Source organism: Cebus imitator, unplaced genomic scaffold (assembly GCF_001604975.1).
Source record: "Cebus imitator isolate Cc_AM_T3 unplaced genomic scaffold, Cebus_imitator-1.0 Scaffold312, whole genome shotgun sequence".
NCBI lineage: Eukaryota > Metazoa > Chordata > Mammalia > Primates > Cebidae > Cebus > Cebus imitator.
In genome coordinates, this window is record NW_016107627.1 from 2,321,102 (window position 1) to 2,335,075 (window position 13,974).

Below are 13,974 nucleotides of genomic sequence, written 5' to 3' on the forward strand. Positions count from 1 at the left end.
GGAGGAGGTGGTGGAGGAGGAGGAGGAGGGTGATGAGGAGGAGGTGCATGAGTAGCAGGAGGTGGAGGAGGAGGAGGAGGAGGAAGGGAAAGAGGTGGAGGTTGATGACAAGGATGACAAGAAGAGGAACAGCAAACTGCTGCTACTTTGTCTAATTTTAAGAAATCCTTGGTAAGCTTTATGGTTAAAACATTCAAATAATAACTCACAAATAAACAAATGAGCACCTTCAGACACCACCTAAATAACTCCTTTGTACTTTTAACTGGGATTGCTGCTTGAATTTGAGGTGATCATGAATTCATAATATACTGTCCCTTTGGTAGTTTCAATGTCGCCTCTTTTCCTGCCCTGAGACCAAGCCCGATCCCTTCAGAATCCCTTTGGTCTGTTTTCCCTGCTGACCTTCTGAAAGCCCAAAGAAGAGGATGTTCGTGGTTGACGATGACGTGAGGAGGAACAACTCTCCCTCTCCCTTCCTGGATGCTGTTGAACTGTAAATGACAGCTTTCTGCAATTCACCAATGGCATTTAAGATTCAATCTATGTCAGTTGCCAACCTCAAAACCATTTAAGTGTTTGAGACATGTTGATAGGTCTCCTTGAGATGGGGCGTGAAACAACCACCCACTCTCCTACCTCTCTCTTGTCATCCACCATGTTCCATATGATTTGAAAGTGGCGAAGATCATTGTAACTTAAAAGCTGGTCTTCCTCAGTGGAATAAAACAAGGAGAAATTCTCCACAATTATGGCTTTTAAAAAAAGAAAAATTCAGAAATTAGACCATTATGCTAATCTGTCATATTTTACAGAGAGTAAAACATCTATTATTAATAATGGATTTTATCACCTACATCATAAGCCAAATTTTTAAGTGCTTTTAGTATGTTTTCCAAATTGGCATGTTTACACTTGGACTAAGCTATTTCTCCAGCTCCTGCCTTTCCAAAACATGAGGGTCGTAAGCACAAACACACATTCTGTGTATAGAGACAGTCATGCCAGCTGGCTTTAACTCTTAGTTGAGAGTTCCAGGGCCGTTCTTAAGGGTCAAATTGAGTTCTGGGTGGCCCCACAGCTGGGTAATTAAGGTATGCCTTTCAAATACAGAAATGTGATATTGCAAGGCTAGAAAGGTAGTCCTCTCTGCTATTTGTTCAGCTCAATCCATGAGAAGAGCTCTTTTGAAATTAACGATCATAATAAATGGTACAACCCTTAAAATTGCAATCAAATCTCATTTACATGCCTTTCAAAGGTCTTTGACGCTTCTGGATGGAGAGACAACAATTTATAATTAATGCCATGAAACACCCACACCAAGCAATCCAGGATAATTACTTGAAAATTGTACATAATTATCTAAGTACCTGAGTTTAAAGAGTCAAAAAAAAAAATTCAACATCACTTACCTACAAGCAGATTTAGCATGATGTAGGCAATAATGACATAAAATGAACAGAAATACATAAGTGCCCCAGCATAATTTCCACAGTCTGTTGCCCAGTATGTGAATTCATCTGGAGTACAAAAAGGAGGCTGAACCTTTGGGGCATTGGGGTGGAAGAAGGAGAAGAAGATAAGAGTAGAGAATGCAAATTTCTTTTAGCTGACTATAGTTAATGAAGAGATTCCTAAACATATAGAATATGATTAACTTAAGAGTAAGCTTTCAAAAGCCACATACATTGGGTACCTCATCTATGGCAAAAATACAGAAGAATATTTCATTTATGCTATGCTGTTATCTTGTAGAATCCCAAGGTTGTTGCCATGTTTAAAAGCACAATGAAAATGAGCTGATCTCCACTAGATACTCTTTCTGCCACTGCCACCTGCCCCCAAGTGATAAATAGCCACTGTGATGCAAACTGCAGAAACCCAAATAAAAAGACATTTACAAGTTTCTGTCTGACTGAAGTAATAGGTTAACATTTGGGAACACAGATTATTCATGTATGCCTCGGGGGCATTGCCGTTTCAGTTCCAGTGAATACTGCAATAAAACAAGTCCCATGCATGTTCTGGTTTCCCAGCGCATATGCAAGGTATGTTTATACCATACTGTGGCTTATTAAGTGCACAGTAGCCTTATGTCTAAAAAAGGTACAGACCTTAATAAAAAGTGTTTTATTGCTAAGAAAAGCCAACAATCATCTGAGCCTTTAGTGAGCTGTAATCTTCTGCCAGTGGTGGAAGGTCCTGCCTCAGTGCTGGTGGTTGCTGAAGGTTGGAGTGGCTGTGGCAATTACTTAAAACAAGATAACATGGAAGTTTGTCATATCAATTGACCCTTCCTTTTGTGAAAGATTTTTCTGCAGTATGTGATGCTGTTTGATAGCATTTTACCTACAGTACAACTTCTTTCGAATTTGGAGTCAACCCTCTCAAACCCTGCTGCTGGTTTATTGAGTAATTTTATGTAACATTATAAAGTCTTCATTGTCACGACCATGTTCATAGCATCTTCAGCAAGAGTAGATTCCATGTCAAGAAACCACTCTGCTCATCCATAAGGAGCAATCTTCACTCCTTCAAGTTTGATCAGGAAACTGTAGCAATTTGGTCACATCTTCAGGTTCTATTTCTAATTCTGGTTCTCTTGCTATTTCTACCAACCACTTGCGTGGTGACTTCCTTCACTGAAGTCTCAAACCCATCAAAGTCATCCATAAGGGCTGGAATCAACTTCTTCCAAATTTCTGTTAATGCTGATATTTTGACCTCCTCCCATGAATCATGAATGTTCTTAATGGCATCTAGAATGGTGAATTCTTTCCAGAAGGTTTTCAATGTACTTTGCCCAGATCCTTCAGAGGAATCTATAGCAGCCATTAGCCTTATTAAACATATTTCTGAAATAATAAGACTTGAAAGTTGAAATGACTCCTTGATCCACAGGCAGAATGGATGTTGTGTTAGCAGGCATGCAAACAACATTCATCTCCTTATACATCTCCTTGTACAGCTCTTTGGTGACCAGGCAGATGCATTGTTAATGAGTAGTACCACTTTGAATCTTTTTTTTTTTTTCTTTTTGAGCAGTAGGTCTCAAGAGTGGGCTTAAATATCCAGCAAACCATGCTGTAAACAGCTGTCTGTCATCCAGGCTTTGTCATTCCATTTACAGAGTACAGACAAGGTAGATTTAGCATAATTCTTAAGGGACTGTATTAGTCCATTCTCACGCTGCTAATAAAGACATACCCAAGACTGAGTAATTTATAAAGGAAAGAGATTTAATTGACTGAGTCCAGCAGGAATGGGGAGGCCTCAGGAGACTTACAATCATGCAGAAGGGAAAGCAAACGTCTTTCTTCACATGGTGGGAGCAAGAAGTGCTCAGCAAATGGGGGAAAAGGCCCTTATAAAACCATCGGATCTCATGAGAACTCACTTTCACAAGAACAGGATGGAGGAAACTAACCCCATGATTCAACTATCTCCACCTGGTCCCTCCCACGATACATGGGGATTAAGGGAACTACAATTCAAGATGTGATTTGGGTGGGGACACAGTCCAACTATAGCAGGGACCTAGGATTTTCAGAATGGTCAGTGAGCATTGGCTTCCACTGAATGTCACCGGCTGCATTAGTCCCTAACAACAGAGTCAGTCTGTCATTTGAAGGTTTGAAGCCAGGCATCAACTTTCCTTTCCAGCTGTGAAAGTTCTAGAGGGAATCTTCTTTCAACAGAAGGCTGTTTTGTCATGAACCAACCTTTGCTAGCATCAATCATTTTTTTTTTTTTTCTGCAGCGTCTTCACCTCTCTCAGCCTTCACAAATTTGAAGAGAGTTAGGGGCTTCTTCTGCATTTGGCTTTAGCTTAAGGACATGTTGTGGCTAGTTGATCTTCCATTCGGACCAGTAACACTTTCTCCATATCAGCAATAAGGCTATTTCTTATCAGTCACATGTTCACTGAAGTAGCATTTTAATTTCCTTCAAGGACTTTTCCCTTGAATTAACAACTTGACTAACTATTTGGTGCAAGGGACATAGCTTTTGGGCTAACTCAGCTTTCAACATGCCTTCTTCAGGAAGCTTAATCGTTTCTAGCTTTTGATTTAAAGTGAGAGATGTGTGATTACTTTCACTTGGACACTTACAGACCATTGTAGGGTTATGAATCGGCCTAATTTCAATATCGTTGTGTCTCAGGACAGAGGAAGGCCCAAGAAAAGAGAAAAGTTGAGGAAAAGAAAAGAGCTGGGGAAACAGCTGTTTGGCGCAGCAGTCAGAAGACATATGACATTTATCAATTAAATTCTCTATCTTACTGAGCACAGTTCATGGCACCCCCCAAAACAATTACAACAGGAACATCAAAGATAATTGATCACTGATTGTCAAAACAGATATATAATAATACATTCTGAAATATTGAGAATTACCAAAATGTGATACAGAACCAGAAAGTGAGCAAACACGTGCTATTGGAAAAATGGCCCTGATAGACCTGCTCAACACAAGATTGCCATAAACCTTCAATTTGTAAAAATTCAATGTCTGCAAAAAGCAGTAAGTGAAGCACAGTAAAACAAGGTGTGCCTGTACATAGCAAATTCACACTCAGATTGTGTAAGGAGTAATCCCCATTCCTGGAACACTGTTATGGAATGCTATGGAATAGCACAAGACCTAGGTTATCAAAAACTCTCATTGTTTACAGGCTCAATAAAATGCCAACACCTCTGAGAGAACTTTCTGGTTTCTCTCAGCCAGAGAAACTAGCTCTTTCTTCTATAATCCCAGCATTATGCTTGTATTTTTATTTAAGATTCGTTATGTTTTGCCTCGTGGTCTATTTGATTTGGCAAATTCTGTCCCTGTTAATTCATGCATAAAGTCCTAGAGCTCCTACTCTGTGCTGGGTTTGTACCAAGTTTGGGGAGAGACTGGTAAGAAAGACATGGGCCCTGTCTCCTCTTCCTGCTGACAGTTGAGTGCTGCATAGTCCAATATGGTGACCACTAGCTCTATGTAGCCATGTAAATTTAAATTTATCTTAATTAAAATGTAATAATATAAACTTAAATCTAAAATTCAGTTCCTCAGTTGTGTCAGTCACATTTTAAGTGCTCCATAACCACATATGGCTAGTGGCTCCTGACCTGGACAGTGCAGATTTCCATCACTGTAGAAATTGTTTAAGTCAGCATTGGTCTGTCTTATAATAAGAGATAGATACAATAAATGAATGTAAGCTAATAATTCACTACAGTTGTGACACTTATGACAAAGGAGAAATATAGAGCAGAGCAAGAACATATAGCTGGCTGTCTTAGCTTCAGGCAAAAGACCTGAAAGAATGGATGTTTAAACTGACACCAGGAGGATGATGCTCGGAGCAGCAGGATACAGTAGGAAGGAAGTATAAAGTGTATAGTATGAAGGAAGAGTAGCTCAAAGCCCTTGAGGAAGGCTCCTGAAGCATGTCTTGGAGTTGTTGAAGACCTAGAACGTAGCATATATCTGAGGGGCAGTGAATATCCATTGAATACATTAAATTAAAGGTCTTCCTGTTTGACTTTGATTACCAAAATATTAAAGATGGGAGGGAAAGAACACATTCACAGAACGCGTATCTGTTGAATGGAACTACAGTAGCTTAAGTTCGGTTAATTGAATATTTTGACTTAAATATTCACACACTGGAATGTAGAATAATGCAATTTTAGGGACTAAAGTGTCAGGATTTATATTTCATACACAAAGTCTTGACGCTAACAAGGATGACCCTGCCAACGTTGTGTTGCAAGAGTTTCATGTTGACTCTAAGTCTAAGCATTGCTATGATGAGAGATATTTACCATACAGTCATGCATAATCTTGTTCCAGTCTTCACCTGTGACAATTCGGAACAGTACGGTAATAGCTTTGCCAGCTGAAGAAAAATTTGCATGCCTAATTTAAGGGAAAAAAATAACAGAATATGAATAGAAGGGTTTGTCATGAAATAGCATGATTTGTCACCACCAAAGCAAGTGGAGGTAGTAGCAAATGTGGTTGCTAAGTTATCTTTTCCAAAGATCATATCTTATTAGTTTATCATTTCTACTTGCCTCCAAGGATAGCTGTCTGAACACCCAACTCTAGCATGACCACTAATTTATTGCCATTCATCTTGAATGACTAAGTAGGCAAGCTTTGGCAACTAAGTGATCCCTTCTTTCACTTGGACGATGCCATAAAAGGTGGGGCAGCCATGTATCAAATAACAATTCCTACAACCAGACACATCGGTATAAACTTTGTTGTTGTCTCAGGACTTAAAAAAAAAAAAAAATGCCTTCTCAGGGTGGTGATCCCTCCTTCCACAGGGCACAGTGGATGGCTTTGATTCAGCAGGGGCCAAGCTGTGGCTTGGCCAGGAACAGGACTTAAAAAAAAAAAAAACTATGAGATGCATCTATAAAATTTAGACACATCTTGAAAACTGCTTTTCACATATTACAACCATTTGGGAGGTTGGTTCTAAATTCCCATATTTTGCTGAGAATAAAACCCAAAGTTATCTTAAAATTGTTTCATCTAAAAATAATATATAATTTTTTGGCAATATGTAGATAGGAAAAGTTCTGGAATTGGGAGTGATGATTACTGAGTGTTGGTGGAATTATGGATTCTTTTTGTTTTATTTTATTTCTAAATTTTCTAAGGTTTTGAAAGTAAGACTTTTCAGTTGAATACCTGTTTCCACTGGAAAAATGTCATTTAAAACTTGGCTGTTTTATTTTAATTTCCAACTGATTACATCCCTTTTCCCTTTCCTAGACTTTAATAGACAAAAAACATTTGTTTATTTAAAATTATATTACTGAAGAGCTTGCTTGATAAATGATTAGAAAGATAAATGTACACCAACCTGTTAATGTTCTCCCCATATTTCACAGTACCAAATAAAACAACTCCAGCAAAAGCGTAACACAGCAGCAAGAGGAACATGCCTACTATGATAAAGAAGCTCTTGTACATGCTGACCACCACTGTTAGGAGGAGCATCTTCAGCGTCACCTGTGGACCATGGGTGGGAAGAGGGGAGACAGAGAACGAGAGGGAAGGAGAGAGAAGGGGAGGGAAGGAGTGGGAAGGGGAGGGAAGAGGAGGGAAGAGGGGAGAGAGAGAAAAAGAGAGAGACAGACAGACACAGACAATATTCAATTCATTAAGAGCCATTATGCCATGGAAGGCCTGGGTGGCAACTAATCTTTAATCGGATTGGCTCAAGAGTGACTGTCAATGATATCATTTGCAAGTTGCTTTCTAGTCGGTATTAAATCTGAGTATTCTTCAAAACCCACCAGGCATTGAGTGAATTTTATTCTCTCTTCAAACAGTTCAGTCCCTTCAGACAAATTAATAAGAGTAACACTCTAAGCTTTTTCACCTTCCAGTTTCTCTTCTCCTGCTCAATTCTCTATGATAGGGGCTATGCATTTTTGACTGATAGCAAGTAAACTCAGGTTTCTTCCACAGACTTTCACAGAAATAAATGTAAGCAATGGTATAATACTAAACTATCAAATATTAAATATATTGGTTATGTGTATCTATGGAATGTATATATGAAATCGCATTTGTAATAAAAGTGGAAACTGTATTGTAAAAAATGAAAAACATATGTGGAATATACCCATGAACATTAACAAAGAATATAAAAAATCTGGAATCCCATCCTGGCCAACATGGTGAAACCCCATCTCTACTAAAAATACAAAAATTAGCCTGGTGTGGTGGCCTCCACCTGTAATCCCAGTACTCGGGAGGCTGAGGCAGGAGAATCGCTTGAACTCAGGAAGCAAAGACTGCAGTGAGCTGAGATCAGGCCACTGCACTCCAGCCTGCTGACAGAGAGAGACTCCATCAAAAAAAATAAATAAAATAACTGGAAACATGGAACATAAAAATTAATTCATTAAAGATTCTTTTGCTTTGAAGTAAAGCTACTTTATTGAAAATAAAAATAAAGATGCATTAAGAAAGAATATTGGTTTTTGTTTTCACGACTGATATGTTATCTTTAATTTTTAGATAAAAAGAATAAGCAACATAAATGGCAGGAAACACATCAAAAGGTAACTAAGCTACTGATTCATTTAATATTTAATATTTGTTAATCTTGACTTATGTCTAGTAATTTGTGACTACATCTCAACACCCCAGGGTAAGGCTGTAATCAATTAATCACCATCTTTTAACGCATATATAACCTTTGAGAGGATTCTTCACAAGCTACTTACGTGCTTTCCACAGATAGAGAAAAACCTAAATACAATCACGCAAGCCCCCATCATGTAGGTATATGCGTTCTGAAATTTAAGCAGAAGACAGCCTCTCACAATTTGCACAAAAGATCTTGTTACAGTTTCATTTATTTTAAGTCTTCTGTGAAGTATATTGAATAATTAACTTAATATGCGTAAATTCTTACAAGAAAGTTATCTTAAAAAGGTGCTGAAAAGGTCACTGCAAAAACTCATGAATAAATATTAGATTTAAAATTCAATCTCAAATGAAACTTCGGGTTCTGTTTTGCTCAGCTAAATTCTGTATTTTGAAACTTATTTTACATAAAATGGTGACCAGCTCTTTTGCAGACAGGGTGTGAAAAACACAGGATAACAGTGCAACACAGGAAGGTCAAGTGACATCGGAGATAAGGGAGTCCTGCCAAAGAGGAAGGGCTGATGGTGGAAAAGATTGCTGGAAGTCACATTCTAGACACCCGTGAAAAACAGACACGCACTCATTCCTCTAAGCTGATTTCAGAGAAGTCCTCCCTGCTCAGGAACACATCCAGCTCTCTGAGGTTATGATTAGCAGGAAGAGATGACTGCACTTTATGAATAAGAAAACTTCATTTGAGAAACAAAGATCCCACCAGCTATAACTGCAATAACACCCTTGACATTCAGCTGATGCCAGAGTGTGATTACTCTTAAGGAGGCTTGCCTAGCCAAATGATGACAGTCACAGATGGGCCCCACGAAGGGGGGAAATTTCCTTCCCTATAGTCCACTGCAAAATACAATGGAGAATGAGCATCCTTCCAAGACCAAAGAGGTTCTTGGAGAACAAAAGCAGTTAGTCTTTTGGGTTTAAGCATTCCTCTCTAGGATCATCTGGGATTGGGGCGTCTACTTGACTTTTGCTTGGACTGAGTAGCTTTAGGTTGCATTTTGATATTGTTTGGCTGTGTTCCCACCCAAATCTCATCTTGAATTGTGGTTCCCATAATCCCTACATATCATGGGAGGGACCAGGTGGAGGTAACTGAATCACGGGGGTGGTTTCCCTCATCCTGTTCTTGTGATAGTGTTAAGTCTCATGTCATCTAATGGTTTTATAAGGGGCATCCCCTTTCCCTGGTCACATACTTCTTCCTGCCACCATGTGGAGAAGGATGTCTTTGCTTCCCCTTTCACCATGATTGCAAGTTTTCTGAGGTCTCCCCAGCCATGCGGAACTGTGAGTCAATTAAACATCTTTCCTTTATAAATTATCCAGTTTTGGGTATTACTTCATGGCGCTGTGAGAAGGGACTAACACACATTTTATCTGGAGAAAGGAAAAACATGGACCTTGCTGCCTCTGCTTTCCATGTTCGCCAAAGATCTATTGCAGACACTTTTCCTCTTTATGTTTTGGAAGTAATAACAACTCATAGCTTATAGGATGAGGACCTGAATACTTCACCTGGACTGCAAGGTTCTAAGAGGGCTGACACCTTCTTATCCATCCAAACCTTGTGCTATGCTAGTACTATATATATCTGTCCTTCTACCAGCTCGGCCATCTTTCTATTACAGAGACAGCTCCCCTCATTCTATAGGTGGAGCCATCACATCCATGGGAGTGATTATATCCACTCCCATGGATGTGATGGCTCCAAGACTTGGGGAAGACATGGGGATGCCTTCCAAGACTTCTCTGATGAAGCCATCTCCCATTATTATCTAAGTAGCCACAGGAACACAGGCTGTCCTTCATTTCCCTCATCACAGCCCTTGTACTCGTAGATCTGTGAGCACTTGATGACTACCTATCTACTTTTCCAGGCTACAAGGGTCACAAGAGCAGCAACTGTCTTTATTTGCTTATTACATTCTTTCAGTTTGGTTCAGTTCTGCTCAGTCCTGTTTCCAGTCTCATTTTACTCCACACATCAACCTGCTCTGAGATGTTAGTTGGACCTCCCTAAAGCCCAGCTTTTATTGCTGAGAAAATACTTCAGGGTGACTGAGAGCTCACCTAGGCTTCATTACAGCCCCTGATGCTGAAGGCAACCACTGGTTTAATAAGGACGCTTTCTACGTTCTTGAGCACAGCATCTTATATTAAGGCAAGGCCTTTAGGATGCTTACATGGGTTCCACATGTTATGGCTCTTCCCCTGCATGTCTCTAACATTAAGGGGATGGGAGAATGGATAGAAGGAAACAGGGAAAATCTGATCATGTTCCTGGGGGTGAGATCAAGAATGACTAACAACAACAAAAAAGAGGTAATTATAATAATGCCTAAAAGCTTACATAATCTCTATAGTTCCAGAAAGCCTTAAATATACGATCTCACTTGATCTTCGTAATGCCAGAGGGGATAGGTGGATTATGACCTTATATCCGCTGTTCGGAGGAGAAAACAAAGGATCACTGAAGGCAAATAAATTGGTTAAAGCTGGAAAATGGCAGAGCCTAGACTAGGACCCATATCTTTTAGGCTGTGCTGCGCAGCATGGTAGCCACCAGCCACATGGAACCACACGTGGGTTACTGAGCACTTGAAATGTGGTGATTTAAATGAAGATATGCTGTAAGTGTAAAATACACACCCAGCCAAAGACTTCATACACAGACACAAGGATGCAACTTATCTCAATAATCTTATAGTGCTTACAAATGGAAATAATACTACTTTGGGTATAGTAGTTTAGAAAATATAATTATTAACTTGTTATTTATTTATTTTTTTTTACTGTGGCTCCTAGAAAATTTTAAGTGATATCTGTGGCCACATTTTATGTTCACTGAACAATATGGCTCTGGATTACAGTCTAGTACACCCAGAGCTACAGATTTTGAGTGAGAACTCAGACTGAATGGAGGGTGAAGGCACTTTAGGTAAAATATTGAGAACACAGGTATAGAGGTAGAGAATCATATGATTTAGAGATGTGGAAGCTAAATGTCTCGTAGACAATGAAGCAGCGGAAGAACTTGAGAACTGCATCGTGAAATACTGATTATAATGAAGTGGAATGGATGCTATATTTCAGCTCAGAAAACAGGGTTTAGTCTTCTGGTACTAGCTTGTCATGTGAATGTGGACAGTTCTCAATCTGTTGCAGTAAAATGAGGGGCTAAAGCAGAAGATCTTGAAGGTCCTTCTCTTTCTAGCTTGCACCATCGAGGGCTTTGAGGGGCCAGGTTTTGCCTGCGTGAGGAGTGCGGGAGTGTGCACGTGTAGACACAAGCATGTCTGAGAGCCCGTGACAGTCAAAGCTGGGCTTTAGGGAGGTCCGTCTAATGCTTCAGAGCCGGTTGATGTGGAGTAAATGAGACTGGAAACAGGACCGAGCAGAACTGAACCACACTGAAATAATCAGCTGAAATCAACTTGACTTCTGTACTTACCAGGAGGGCAAAGTGAAGCACCACCCATACGACGCCAAGAGACGTCACCAGGAGATCGTACCGGTTTCTTCTGCTTTGCCAGAAGCCAGCAGGCGACATTGCTATGATCTTCATGGTAACCTGCAGAAAAAATAAAGAAGAAAATAAACAGAGAGAGTGTTCAGCACGTATTTAAATATATTAATTTGAGATGTATTGTGTGTATTTTTTTAATGAAGAAAATTTAAAATTCTTTTATATGAACACAGTATCTTTTTTATTGAAAATGAGACAAATACTTTAACGCCTTTTGAGGTTTCCTTTAGGCCATGTGTCTACAGTCTTTTCTTTTCCTTTCTTTTTTTCTTTTTTTCCTTTCCTTTCCTTTCGTTTCTATTCCATTCCATTATTTTTTGAGACTGAATCTCGCTGTGTCACCCAGGCTGGGGTGCAGTGGTGCAATCTTGGCTCATTGCAGCCTCCGCCTCCTGGGTTCAAGCGATTCTCTTGCCTCAGCCTCCTAAGTAGCTGGGATTATAGGCAGGTGCAACTACGCCTGGGTAATTTTTGTGTTTTAGTTGAGATGGGGTTTTACCACGTTGGCCAGGCTGGTCTCGCACTCCTGGCCTCAGGTGATCCACCCACCTCAGCCTCCCAGAGTGCTGGTGTTATAGGAGTCACCACGCTGGGTTATACTATCTATTTAAAGAATAATTGTAAACAATGTAGTAACTAAAAAATAGAGTTTATTACCAAGATACATGACTTTATTTTTGAAGCTAAGTAGCTTGCAAATCTGTATTCTCCACACTCTTTCCCCTTGTTTTATGACTAGTTCTGATCGTGGGACATTTTTCTTCCTTAAGCAAAAGACCATAGATTTTGGAAAACATCAACCAGTATAGGGCAAAATGAGAATCTGCTTGTATTTCAAAGAAGATGGCGCTGGAAAGCGATATATGAATCGCATATGAGAATAACCTTAGAGGGGCCAGCTTGCTTTGCCAGTCTATTGCGACTTGAGTGCCTGAATTATAGTGGCTTGCACCATTCCCTCTAAATATTAGAACTCGCATAACTGGACAGGCCATCACTCAGACACAACAATCGACAGCAGCATTTCTGTAGTTAGAAAAATCTGATGGATAAAGTGACGTCTTTGTTCAAGTTAAGCAGAACAGCTTAAGAAGGAAATATCCTGAGGGCAAAGCTTCAAAGGCAATGGAACAGAGAGAGGAGAGTAAGTGGCATCAAAGAGGGACACTGATTTACTTTAAAACTGTGCATAGATTCCCCCAGCGCTAGCTGACTCATTACGGTACCTCCAGAACAAAGATGAAGGTGAAAACAACCGACATTGTTGCCAAAGGTACGGTCACCGGGTCCTCGACGTCCCACTGCAACAGAAACAGCACACGAGTCTTTGCCCACCTCCACTGGACACATACAGACTTGTCCCTCTTCTGCCCACTTTGCCATGACAGTGAATCTTAGTTTTTATATTCAAGAACATAACCGTGAATGCATATAGCAGCTTGTGATACTCTCGGATGTAGCAATGAATACAGAATTCATTCTGAGAGTCTTAGGGTGAAACGAAGTACCTTGACAGACAGCAACACCGACTGGGCCAGGACCAGTAATGCAATTGTCCTCTTAAAAAACGGATGCTGGGTTATGTCATACATCTTAGCTCTAAAACCATCATTATCTAGAAAAGAAAGGTTTGGGCAAGGACATTTTAAACACAGGTCACATTTACTTGCTTGTCTTTTATTTTCTTTAATGCTAATCTTAAAACCTATTACATTTTTCTCCCCAAACAGTTCCATCTATTGTGAGCTGTTTTGCAGGAATGGCTGGCTCTGAATATTTAAAACGACAGTGCATGACGCCGTCTGTATTGGAAGGAGAAGTGCATCATTCAATTTCTGTCAGTTTAATACATTTCACTCATATTTTTAAAAGGCAAGCGCAAATATATTTTATTTAAAAATTCATTTTTTCATTAAGGCTTAGTCCGAAAGCACTGAAGCACAGCCTTTGGGTGGTTGATTTTAATAGCCTTATGGAGAGATCTGTGGTTTGGAGCCTGTTTCTGTATTAACTTATGCACAACCTCCCAGCGGCCTCACAATTATTATTTTAATTTAAATCTGAGACTCCTGGGGAATCGTGCACACTAGTGCCCAACATGAATAAAATCAGAGCATCTTGGGTACCCGGGCGAGGCGGGAGATGAAGAGGCTGTGCGATCTTCAGTCGGCTCTTTAGGTCTTCCCATCTTCTCTGATCGACGGTCAGCAAAGCTGTCCCCTTAACAGACAAAGGAAAGCAGGAAAAGGCCTTTTGTC

General features: G+C 39.9%; 1 protein-coding gene across 5 annotated transcripts in view; it reads right to left on the reverse strand.

The window, feature by feature from the left end:
- NALCN (sodium leak channel, non-selective) overlaps positions 1–13,974 on the reverse strand; it is a 369,956-nt gene that overhangs the window by 18,534 nt on the left and 337,448 nt on the right. For all 5 annotated transcript variants that reach the window (XM_037729607.1, XM_017503589.2, XM_017503587.2 and 2 more), the window contains 9 exons: positions 13,843–13,936; positions 13,225–13,331; positions 12,943–13,017; positions 11,642–11,761; positions 8,250–8,318; positions 6,875–7,023; positions 5,820–5,913; positions 1,416–1,548; positions 640–755 (listed from right to left, as the gene is read on the reverse strand). In XM_037729607.1, coding sequence (XP_037585535.1) covers positions 640–755; positions 1,416–1,548; positions 5,820–5,913; positions 6,875–7,023; positions 8,250–8,318; positions 11,642–11,761; positions 12,943–13,017; positions 13,225–13,331; positions 13,843–13,936 — 957 coding nt within the window. The remainder of the gene's footprint in view (positions 1–639; positions 756–1,415; positions 1,549–5,819; positions 5,914–6,874; positions 7,024–8,249; positions 8,319–11,641; positions 11,762–12,942; positions 13,018–13,224; positions 13,332–13,842; positions 13,937–13,974) is intronic.